General features: G+C 35.4%; 1 protein-coding gene across 2 annotated transcripts; it reads right to left on the bottom strand.

Annotated features, from left to right (window-relative positions):
- Positions 1-2,393: 2,393 nt before the first annotated feature.
- On the bottom strand, positions 2,394-7,937 carry LOC104888039 (glycylpeptide N-tetradecanoyltransferase 1). 2 transcript variants are annotated; one of them, XM_010672859.4, is made up of 3 exons: positions 7,817-7,937; positions 5,966-7,323; positions 2,394-2,657 (listed from the first exon to the last, which is right to left on the bottom strand). In XM_010672859.4, the coding sequence occupies exon 2, from the start codon at positions 7,308-7,310 to the stop codon at positions 6,012-6,014; it is 1,299 nt and encodes a 432-aa protein (XP_010671161.1). In that variant the 5' UTR covers positions 7,311-7,323; positions 7,817-7,937; the 3' UTR covers positions 2,394-2,657; positions 5,966-6,011. The 2 variants fall into 2 exon arrangements, with proteins under 2 accessions (XP_010671161.1, XP_010671160.1); XM_010672858.4 differs by lacking the exon at positions 2,394-2,657 and having other exon boundaries at positions 5,731-7,323.
- Positions 7,938-12,436: the final 4,499 nt, after the last annotated feature.

Raw genomic sequence — 12,436 nt, forward strand, 5'->3', positions numbered from 1 at the left:
TACCTACCATATTGAATGTAAATTAGGCGAACGCCCTGATAACCCGACCTGAACGTGTACCTGATTTTTATAAGGCAAGACCTCGAGAAGAAGACCCACAATCGTTGATATCAACCCCAAAATTCCAACAACTATGCTTGCCACAATTGTCTTGCCACTCATCTTGTTTCTTTAATTTCCTGCACTCAGAAACATGTTTTATGGCAATTTTGTAACTATGAACTTTAGAAGTAAAGAATGCAACTTTTTGGGTAGAGATTAGTCAATTTTTCTTTTGCTAAGGAAGGCCTAATTATATTTATCTCCTAGTTATGGTTAACAAGTCATTAACATTAAGGATAAATTTATTAATCATATTATTGTTCTAGAGGTGTGAAATATTATATCCAATATACCATATTTGACTTTGTAATAGTTTAATTTGTGCCACCTATAAGAAAGATAATATTTCACAATGTCATATTCTCCCCACGATATACAAATAATAGAAATAAATTAAGTTAAGAAAAATGTTATGTCAATCATACGAGTCTAGAAGATTTTAAATTATTTCATCTAGTTTAGGGTCTGTTCTATTCGGCATAAAACAGCTGAACTGAACTGAATTGAACTGAACTGAACTGAAATGAATAGTGATATGTGAGAGTAAAAGTATTGTCAAGAGCTGAGCTGAACTGAACTGAACTGAAAATAAGTTGGGGAGAACAAGCCCTTAGTAATTAGTATCTTGAATCTACAAGCTGTAATAATTTAAGCAATTTCAAGTGAGTTATTAAAGATTCAGATTAGTTGTAATGATTTGTTTCGAAAAGAACCAACGCCGTACCATAAATCCGTAATAATAGGGCAGAAGATGTGACCATATCAATTCATGTTTTGCGTAAACACCCGAACAAACAAGTATTACTATTATATCAAGTAATCGTATTTAGCTATTCAGCCTTGTAAGGAGTTTGACTAATTCAATTAAGGAATCAAATAATTAAACCAGAGGCAGCAGGTTAATGAGAATTTGTGTGCGTATATAACCAGCCACAGGCCCACAAGAGCGATGATGTAGCCGTGTAGGCAAATTACGGTCCATTCCATCATGAATCTTGCCTAAATGCATCGATATTGACTAGACACATTTGTCGATGCATAATTTTGATGGTCAATATTTGCAATTGTCAATTATTAAAAATTATAAGAAAATTAAAGTATTGAAAACATTCATTGAGATTAATTCAACAAAAATTAAAGTCTTGAAAACATTCATTGAGATTAATTCAACAAAAATTAACATATTGACATATATTTTTACTAAATAGTAATTAAATAAGGTCAAAGTTGATATCCAAATAGTGTCAAAAGTCAATACGATACATCCCTTAAGAATCGGAAGAAGCATATTAATTATCATTCATGTTAGAGAGAACAGACGGTTTGTTGACCTTGTGAAGTCCTTGTTATCTTCAACTTCAGAAAAGGAAGTACATATAAATTTCTTCAATAAAATTAAGTTTTTCTTTCCAATGTACTCATACAACAAAGTCATGGAAAATAAAATGAATAAGATAAAGAGAACAGAACAATAATATCTATTTTTACAATTTTTACTCATAAATTTGATGGTCTTTTGGAGGCTACATAAGGAATTAAATTGTATTCTATAAACAAGAAATATATAATAACGTCCATGGTGATTTATCAAACAAAAGATATGCATGGATTGAGGGACATGTACAATAATATCTACGAGTCTGTTCTCCCCAACTTATTTTCAGTTCAATTCAGTTCAACTCTGAACAATACTTTTACTCTCACATATCACTATTCAGTTCAATTAAGCTATTTTGTGCTGAAGAGAACAGACCCGTAATCTTATTAACAAAACTACGCATGATATCCCCATTATTATAGCCATTTATTATGCTCACCAAATTAGTTATAATGACTATAAATTAAAGGAAAAAACATTATCTACTCAATCGATATTTCGTAATCTATCTAAACAAATATATTAAAAGGCGTACGAAAACAAGAAACTGCGCCACGTGACGCTCTCCCTAGGGAGTTTTTAGTTCGTGTAATCCATGTACAATAAAAAAATTAAGAAACTACATAATATAGGATTCGATCCCGAAACCTCAAGTAATAGACAGGTACATATACTAAAGTTCTACCCACTAGGCTAAGTTGTATTTAGTGTTATTATTATAAAATATTATATTAAAAAATGATTTTTTTCCTTACCCGGGGCATAGCCCGAGCCTAATAACTAGTTCACCTCCAAAGACAGTCATTAATAATTAATGGATTTCATACTCAATAGAGTTAATAATTTCTTTATTGTCTATTTCTAGTTGGTTGCTTATCCGATGGAGAGAAGTCTCAATCTCTATATTTTAGACTAGAGAAAATAGTAATCTGTATTTCGCCGGAAGTTGGAGCCTTTTGTGGGAAAAACACTAAACAAGAGGGACCGTCTTTTGTTACGATCAAATGCCACCTTGACTGTTTTACAACATCGAACTAATAATTCAGTATTAACTTAACAGCTAGTAGTGTAGTACTACAAGCTCACAACATAGAACAATTCTGAGCAACTTGACCAGGAAAAATAGTCAAAAGTTGTCCATACCCGTTACAACTCGCAAAATAAGTTCCCTTCGTACCTGGAAATTATTTAACATTCAAATTTGGCATAAGTATTACAAAGATTTGTTTCGAGTTTAAGACAACGATAAAAATAGAACAAATTATAATATAGAAAAAGCTCCCCTCGTTGAAGAGTGTAAATTTAAATCACTTGAACTAAAAATGTTTTTTCTCATTACAGCCTGAAAAAATTATGCAAACATAGAGGAGCAAAGCGAATAAGTAATAACGTAGAGAAATTATGAAAACTCTTATAATTCAAGGTCGAACCAATTTACTTCTATCTTTGGCAGTCGATAGTCGATACTATGATGAATGTTGATATATAGATCTCTAAAAACTACAAGGGAACTATGGGTTTCCAACACTATCCAAGTAACCCAGCAAAAGTCGATATCCCTATCGTCTTTACCGGCTGGTTTCGTGCTGCTAGTGGAGTTTTGTAGTTGCTGGAAAAATCCCCTTCTATCCTAAGAAACTCAAATATGAAAACTGGGTGATATCCCTCTCTGCCTTCTTTCACTCTAAACTTGTTTAAGATCTGTGGGTTATGCAAAAAAACAAAGTCAATATAGAGAGCAACATTTTTCAGCTTGGCCAGTTCTTAGGGCTTTTTTTCCTGCCAGACATGCAGTCTATACTAATCCAGACATGCAGTCAGGAATGGTACCACGTGGCGCTCTCCCTAGGGAGTTTTAGTTCATGTAATCCATGTACAATAAAAAAAATTAGAAATTGCATGGTATAAGTTTTGATCCCGTGACCTCAAGTTCATATACTAAAGTTTTAACCACTAGACCAAGTTGTAATTAGTGATATCATATCAAAGTACAATATTAATAAACGAAATTTTTCTTACCCGGGGCATAGCCCGAGACTAATAACTAGTTAGATCTTCTAAAATACGGACTTTTGCATAATATTAAGACTAGAGGTGATCATGGGCCGGGCCGCTGCAAAAAAAATTGCCCGTTGGTCGGGCCAGGCCTAAATTCGGGCCGAATTTTTGTTCCCAAAGCCCGCTATTTCGAGCCTAAATTAGCGGGCTTTTGCAGGCCAAAAAATAGACTAAAAAGTCGTTTTTGGCTTGTTCAAAGCCAGAAAAAATCGGACCGGGCCAAGCCCGGCCACGGGCCGAAAAAATCTGCCCAAAAACGGGCCGAGCCAAAACGATCACCTCTCATTAAGACTGAAACATGACAATATTTTTATGCTCATCACCATTTAAAACAACTCAATTTATGAAATACATGTACATCCTAAATCATAAGGGATACAACACTGGCCTTCAGTTCTAAAGATGTATTTCATGATAGCTGCAAATACAGGCAACTAGCAATATATTGTCCATTGTCTCACTAACACTTTGTTTGGATAACATGAAGGGAGAAACTGGGAAGGGAAGGGGAAGAAAGGAAGAGTAAGCTTGCATTTCCTTCCAAATCTTTCAAACATCTTTTCTTTATTAAAAGAGGAAGGAAAAATAACTATACACCCAAAGGCCCATTACAAGCCAGATAACCCCCCTCCAACCCTCCCCCCTAAATCCCAAGCAAAGTGCTTGGGGGTAGGAATTGAACCCTAGACGTTGTTAGGGAAGATGGGAAAGTTCATTCACTTCAGCCAACCCCAATTCCTAAAAGAGAAGGAAAATGAATCCTTCCAATTCTCTTCCTTTTCCTTCCCTCGCACAGTATAAAAACAAGGGAAAATGAATCCCTCTCCTTCCGTTCTCTCCCTCCATATTACCTAATCCAAACAAACTACAAACAGTAAGGTAGATGCTGATGAGTCGAATGGAGCTGGAAACAAAGAAATCTTTGGGCCACTATTACAAGAGCAAGTCTTAGGTGAGAACATTTCAAACTAATTATGAGACGTCAAAAGCTGGTCCTGTGCGTGTGTGAAGTACTCCATAAGTCCATATATAAGAGAGTAAAAAGTTCTGCCCTTCAAACAGACAAAATCAACCTAGGCTCACAATTGGACTCACTCACACTGAGTTTTTGTGGGAGACAGTCTCATACAATATATTGCAATATATCAATTTGCAAGAAAGCCAAAGTCATAATGCAACAGAAAATATCTAGAGAAACTCAAGTAAGACAGCAAAGAGAAGAAGAGAACATTAAGGATGTCGAGCTCACAACAGGGGGGGGGGGGGGGGGAATAAAAATGTCAAGCTGCTAAATATGCATCACAAATGAAAGAACAGTCAGTGAAATTAGATAATGAAGATATAAAACTCGAAGATGCCGGACGAGAAGAGGGCAAGCAGATTGGAAATTATACAAGACCAATCAGTCACCAAGTATATAACTTCAAAGAGATTGAAGTTGCAATGAACAAGTTCCCCGGATTAGTAAAATCAGTGAAGAAAGGTATGTTCCTTATCTGCTAGACCAGACTTCAGCATAGACCAGTATCAATCAAAGTTTTGAGGCCAAAAGTACCAATGGGCTAAACAATTCCATAAGAAGGGACTGCGAGTAACAATTCATATAAAGTGCAACAACTGATACAAAAAACCTTTATTAATTGATGATGCAGAAATAGTGCTAAGAAAACAAAAGGTAAAAAAAACTACCCACATAAAATGGTATTTTCTAGGGAAACTAGGTAAGCACCTTCCATAACTCTGTATATGTATAATTTTCCAGAGTTATACTTTACTTACCTGTAACTTTGTCAGACAAGCAAGTTTAAGGATTTACTACTTGAACAACCATCTAGTGTATTCGTATGAACAATAAATTAAGCATAGACCTCTGTGGCTTTGTTAAAATTTGTCTTGTTTTCTACAGAGTATGGACCTGGTATATCCCTCTAGCAACTTTCTCTTCCAGTTTATAAGATTTTCATTGTACAAGGAAATCATATCAGTATGTATCAGGTCTGTAGGTACAAAAGGCAAGAACATAATTCATCTATAGCAATTAGGTGCTGGCAGGCTGCCATAATATCCACTGTGAAATGTATATACACGGCAAAATGAAGAGACCCCAAAAAATGCAATCCTTGACAATATTAGAAATATGGGCTCAAATCTATACTGTTGTTGAAGACAGTTTCATAAGACAACTATGACAATCAAACAGAATAACACCCTTTTATTAGTGGCAAACAAGGATTACTTGGAGAACTTGTAAGCAAGAAGAGACATTTGATACTTGATAACTCTAACTACAGTATTTGAGAAGTCACCACTTCAGTCAGAGAGCAAGATCAAAATTTGGACTATCAATTTAAATAGAGTATCAAACACGAAGAGACAACACTGCATTTCAAAAACGAATCCCAACAGCTCAACAAAACGAGGTCTTACCACAGATATCTTGAAAGTCAACTCAAATATAGTCAGGAAACTCGAACTACAAGAGTACAAGTCCAAGTTCCGAAGGCTTTATGGGATGCTTTAAACGATAGTTGTAAAGATAGTAATGCAGCTTTCCATCTCCAGGCCCAAATTTCAGCTCCTTGAGGAATGATTCATTCTCCATAACATCCAAGGCATTAAAAACATCATAGTCCTTAATCTTTGCTATAATAAGAGCATCATTCATCAACTGAATCAATGGAGTTTTGTTAGCGACGTTGTAATAAGAATAAGCAGCCTTCAGAGTTGAGTAATTTGGGTTGCCAAGAATAGTAGAAGGAAGCGTATAAAAGCTGCAAAAATCAGTAATCTCATGGGTCAAGGGACTTTCAACAACATAACCATCAACTACATTTTCTTTAGGAAGAAGCCAATGCTCAACGTCATTTTCATCAAAGTCAGGTGCCACAGCAAACTGACTTAAATAACCCTTCAGCAGACGGGTAACTGCAGGAACATCACGGAGCTCCATCTGCCTGAAACCAGGAGTAACTGTAGAATCTGGTAGCTTATAGAGCTTTATGGTACGGCTCATTGTCATTCTCGGGCCAAGCCTTGAAAATCCAACATCAATCAACTTCCTTGGGTTAAGAGACCTGTGCCAATATTGACAGGTTGCAATGGGTGTAGGAATAACTACACCAGCAGTATAAGCAGCCTGCCATATATTTTCCAGATGCACCCTTCTAGTAACTTCTTTGATCATGACAGGTGCAAGCCTTTTCGACCTAAGCTTCTTATGCACACACAGGAAGTTAACCTCAGCCATGGTAACAACATCATCACGAACCCGTATCCTAGCTGGCACACCCGTAATAAAAGCAACCAGCTTCTTTGAGCTCTTAACCCGCACCCCAATATGCCAACTCTTGTAATACCCAGGTGGCCGAAGTGCCCACTGAAGGAACTCCTTAGAATAGTTGAACCGAAACATGTTTTCATCATCCTCAACATAGTTGTTAGTCAGAAGGTTGTAGACCTCAAGGCACATTTCCTCAGTGTCCAAATCACAAGATATCCACTCATAAGGCGCGGGCAAGTTATAGGGTTCTTGCTTAACTTCCGACAAAGCTGTCGGCTGCTCGATAGGACCTTCGGGTAAACTTGAATCTCCGATATCCTTAAACTGCCCAACAGGCTGTGTTTCCCAAAACTTGTGCCGGTTTTCGATAGCAAGGGACTCTTGAACCCTCCTAGTTATCGCTTCAATGCTAGTATCAGCTGTCTTATTTTCAGGATTATCATCAGGGTTTAGGTCCTTTTGATCACTCGTTGGTGTGTTACTTTCCCCCATAATGTCCAAATTCCTAAAAAACAAAAACAAACAAAAAAAACCAAATCTGTGAAGAAAACCCTAATTTTCTTCCGAACAATTGTAAGTCACCAGGCCCATCCCTGAGCTCGGGATGACAGGTTATTCATTCCAGATTTCCATCCACAACACTTGAAAAATTGATCTGATGATTTAAACAATAACAAGCGAACAATCGCATGAAATTAAGCGCATCCACAAATTGTAACATATATTTTCTTATCATTTGGTTACATGAAACAAACATGAATTAAGAAGTGAAACCAGAAATTCGAATCATAAGTTTATAACATGTAAATTATCCCTAAAAACATATATGAGATAGAGAAAAAGTAATTGAATTCATGAAACAAACAATAACAACCGCATAAAACGAATCGCATGAACAATCGCATGAAGTAGATCTTGTAAATCGTAATTTCACATATAAAAAATCGCAACAAAAATCGTCTAAACAAGTAGATTCATCTAAGGAACAAAACAAGAACCTGGAACGAGCTTCGTCAATGTCTAAACAAGTACTTCGAGTGAGGGAAGCTGAGAGATTCTAAAGTCTAGGGTTGGGGTACCGGCGGGGAGTTGTATAACTCTACGGTCTATACCCATCTATACTAATATATTAAAAGGCGTGCGTAAACCAGGAACGGTGCCACGTGGCGCTCTCCCTAGGGAATTTTAGTTCATGTAATCCATGTACAATAAAAAAAAAATTAGAAATTGCATAGTATAGGTTTTGATCCCGTGACCTCAAGTTCATATACTAAAGTTTTAACCACTAGACCAAGTTGTATTTAATGATATTATATCAAAGTACAATATTAATAAATGAAAATTTTCTTACCCGGGGCATCGCCCGGGCCTAATAACTAGTTTAATTACATACTGAGCTGCAAATCTAACTGGTTATATCTTTGCGAGATGTCATTTTAGTATGATACTCCCTCCGTTTCCTAAAGATCTTCCCTCTTTCCGTTTAAGGGTGTTTCCAAAAATCATCCCTCTTTTGCTTTATTCCTTATTTGGCAAAACAAATTTCCCTATTTACCCTCTCATGTCACTATCATATGGTCCACCATTACATTATTAATTCAATTTTACTCCCTTTCTCTCTCCTACTTTAACCCCTTTTTATTTGTTTATTTATCTTAACCACTTTCTCTCTCCTACTTTATTCACACCATGCCCCACACAACTTGATTTTCCTTGGTATCTGTAGAAACAGTAAGTGGGAAGATCTTTAGGAAACGGAGGGAGTACATTGGTACGCTATCTTACCAACTTAAAAAAAAATTACATAATCACTTTAAAAGATATTACTAACAAAAAAAAATTGCCAAAACAAACCTCCTATATATCATATTTTGCGAAGAGTCCGTTTTTAGAGAGATGGTCTCACGTTAGTGTTAACGTGAGACCGCTGATGTCATGCTGACATCACGCACGTACATCATACCAGTATTAAAATTAGTTAAGCGTTTGCACTTATTAGTTATGCTAGTCTTAAATTGCTTCGAGATGGCGTTGAAATATATATTTGTTAAGAGAAGGTATTGTGTCAGACCGTCCGACCATAATATTTGGTCGGACGACTTTCAGTTGGTTTCAAAAACTTTCAGTTGGTTTCAAAAAAAAATTAGCTGGTTTCAATTTTTGTTCAGTTGGTTTTAATTTTTTCAGTTGGTTTCAATTTTTGTTCAGTTGGTGATTGGTCTGACACAATGGAATAAAGGAACCGACTGAAACAATAAAAGAACCAACTGAAAGAATAAAATAACTAAGTGAAAGAATAAGGTAACCAACTCAAAGAATAAACCAACCAACTGAAAGAATAAACCAACCAACTGAAAGAATAAACCAACCAACTGAAAGAATAATTCGACTAACTGAAAAGAAAAATTCGACTAAATGAAAGAAAAATAAAACCAACTGAAAACATTTTTCTCTTTCCTTACGTAGTACCAGTAACCTTTTAGGTTTTCTCCCTCAAACTTCCCCACTCCACCCCATCAGACTAACACCTCTTTCTTTCTCTCTCTCCCATGGCAAAACCCATTTAAAGGTGACTTTCTCTCTGTAAAATTCCACCATCAACAATCATAAAATCTTAAAGTTTGAAAAGGAGCAATTAGATGGATTGCAAATTTGCAGAACCACCACCACAACCTAGATGCTCTTCTGTATTTTCTCCACTGTATCTGAATTGTGAATTGTCAACTTCATATACTCGTCCTCGTCTTCTTCGCAACCTGATTTCCTCCATAATGTTCAAACTGCTTTCAAACGACATCGTTCCATTGGTATTTTTTTCTCTTAAGCTCTGGTCCGACCGAATGTATTGTGTCAGAGGGTCTGACACAATACTTTCACATTAGTTAAGCGCAGGAATAATATATTAGTTAAGCGCTAGAGTATATATTAGTTATATCATATATTCCATATTATAATGCATTTTATTGACCCTAACTTCAATATCACACATAAACATTCTCTCTTTCTTCTCTAATCCATCGAGACGCCCTAAAACCTGTATTGTTTTCCTCCTCCATTATATGCGTACAACCTGCATTGGATATTTAATTTGGATGTAGGTAAAATATTTGAGCATGAGTTTGCAATGACAATGTCCACAAACACTTACTTTATTTTTTTAGCTGATAAGGTGTTTATCATGTTTGAAGTGAAAAAAGAGTTTGACACATATTCATCACAAAGGATAATATATACTGCCTATTGTTAGATGATAACTTGCACTGGTAAAAACTTTGAAGAAACAGATCAGATCACTTTTGGTATCAAAAACTAAACTTTTGCATTTGAAAGTTTAACTTTTTATTTGAAAAACATAACTAATACCTAAATGTTATTAGTTATTAATTTATTCGTAATAGTTATGCTGCTAGTTATGCCTTGAGAATCATGCACATGCGTTCAATCACAAAAATACTACATAAGTATATGTGCAAAAGGTGGATTATATATGTAAAGAGGAAAGTGTAGGGAATAGATAAACCAATGTAACCCCATGGCGATATGAAACCGCGAGAAAATTAGTTCTACAATCTCACTCTCAAAAGTCAAGATAATGAATATTCAAGAAAGGTACTCTAAGAAGTTTACGAAAATACTACTGCAATTATAAACAAAGTCTTAATTACAAAACCAATCGTAGAAGAACGATGCTCATCAAGTACAACTACATTGATTATTTTAAACCCGTATGGTTCAAAAACAAAGAGAGGAAGTGCAAGAAAGAAAAGTCATTTTGAGAAGACTAAAAAATAAATTCCAATAACCAAACTGAATTTGGTACAATAATTACTCCAAATGCTAGGTTGTTTTAAGTTATTTTTTCAGGTTGTCTTTTGTATTTGACATTTTAGTTTGTAAAAAAGTTGTTTCTTCGTTTATATTAGAAACCAAAATAATGCTCAATTAATCTTAACTAATTATAGAACAACACTAACTAATGTATTGAATATGTTAACTAAAAAACAATGGAAGTCTGCATAAAGATTACCAACTCTAAACTATTGCGCTAAAATGCTTAACTAATTCGCCAAAAATATTAACTAATTCGCCAAAATATTTTCGTGAGAATTTGTGAGACGTGTTCCGTTTTCTAAAAATATGAAGTATATCTCTTGGGCTGGTCAGGTCTCACGTTAAGATTAACGTGAGACCGTCTTTTTTAAGACTTTGTGTTTTGTAAGAGACAACCTTTTAAAAAAATTCTGGCAACTTAAGATCTTAAATGTAATTTTTTTTGTGAGAAACGACCTTGGTCTATTTTTCGACATTGACCATTCGTGTTCCGACGTTGACTCAAATTTTGCTTAAGTTTAGCCATTTTCCTTCCATTTCCCCCTAATTTTTACCCATAATTACCACACTGCATCATCTTCAACCCTCACATCGCCAGCAAAACCAACTGCTAGTCATGCCTCGTCATGGCCCTACCATCCGACAACCACCACCACTCCACCCAATAAACACCAAAACCTAGAAAACTACCTATACCAGAACCACCATTTGAACCCTAAAAAGCACTATCACCCCCCAAAAGCATCGCGACTACCGTATGAACCCCAAAACATACCACCACACCACCTTCAAAATTCAAACTCAAAGCACAACTACCATTAAATTCGAACCCACAATTCGATTCGCCACCACAATCAAATTCGAAATAAAACCACCCAAAATACACCACCACCTCCCCAAGTGAAATGATTGTGAAGAAGGAGGGAAGGGTTAGGGTTTAAAGTTAATTAGACTAAAGGGGGTTAGGGTTTAGGTTAGTTAATTAGAGTTAGGAGGGGATTATGGGTTAATGACTAACGGACGTAATTGTTGTTAGTCATTAAACGCAAGTGGATGTATTTTTTTTTGAAAAGTGAAGGGTATATGGTGAATTTGGAAACTTGAAAGGATATATGGTGCAAAAAAAAATTGTCAGGGGTATATGGTGAAAAAACCTTTTATACTTTGTATTGTTGTAATAAACTCTAAGAAAATACTACGAATGACATACGAACTAGTGTGTAGCTCGGACGATGGCCCGAGTTTTACTTTGAATAATATTTCTAAGTTTTGAGCTTCTATTTATTTTAGATTATTTTGTATATTTATGTTTCAAGTTAGTAAACTAGACCAACATAATAATAATATTTAACAAAATGGTTATAAAAGAATGGAGCTAAACTGAACTGAACTGAAAATAAGCTGGGGAGAACAGACCCTTACTTTGAGAATGTTCGTAAGCACTCCTAAGAATAATGCACCCAATTTGAGAAGAAACTAGTGAGTGTCCCGAGCGATGCCCCGGATTGTTTCTTTTCGTAAATTTTTGTCTTGTAAGGAAAAAAAATTGATGTCATAATTTGAAGAATACAAGAAATTGGAGTAAGAATTTATGTCTACAATAGTCTACTATCATTATCATTAATGTGTTAGGTATCCAACTACTTACGTAGTCTTTTAATGAGATACAATTACAAGACCTTATTATATTTTATTTTGAAATATTAAACAATGATGTTATGTTGGATCAAATGGTTAAGCTTTCACTTTCCGTTTCGAAGGTCACGTGTTTGATACCTTCTAGCCAC

Source organism: Beta vulgaris, chromosome 3, assembly GCF_026745355.1.
Source record: "Beta vulgaris subsp. vulgaris cultivar EL10 chromosome 3, EL10.2, whole genome shotgun sequence".
Lineage (NCBI taxonomy): Eukaryota > Viridiplantae > Streptophyta > Magnoliopsida > Caryophyllales > Amaranthaceae > Beta > Beta vulgaris.

Bases quoted from the DNA above. Each gene is read 5' to 3' on its own strand.
- LOC104888039 (XM_010672859.4), bottom strand. From the start codon at position 7,310: ATGGGGGAAAGTAACACACCAACGAGTGATCAAAAGGACCTAAACCCT.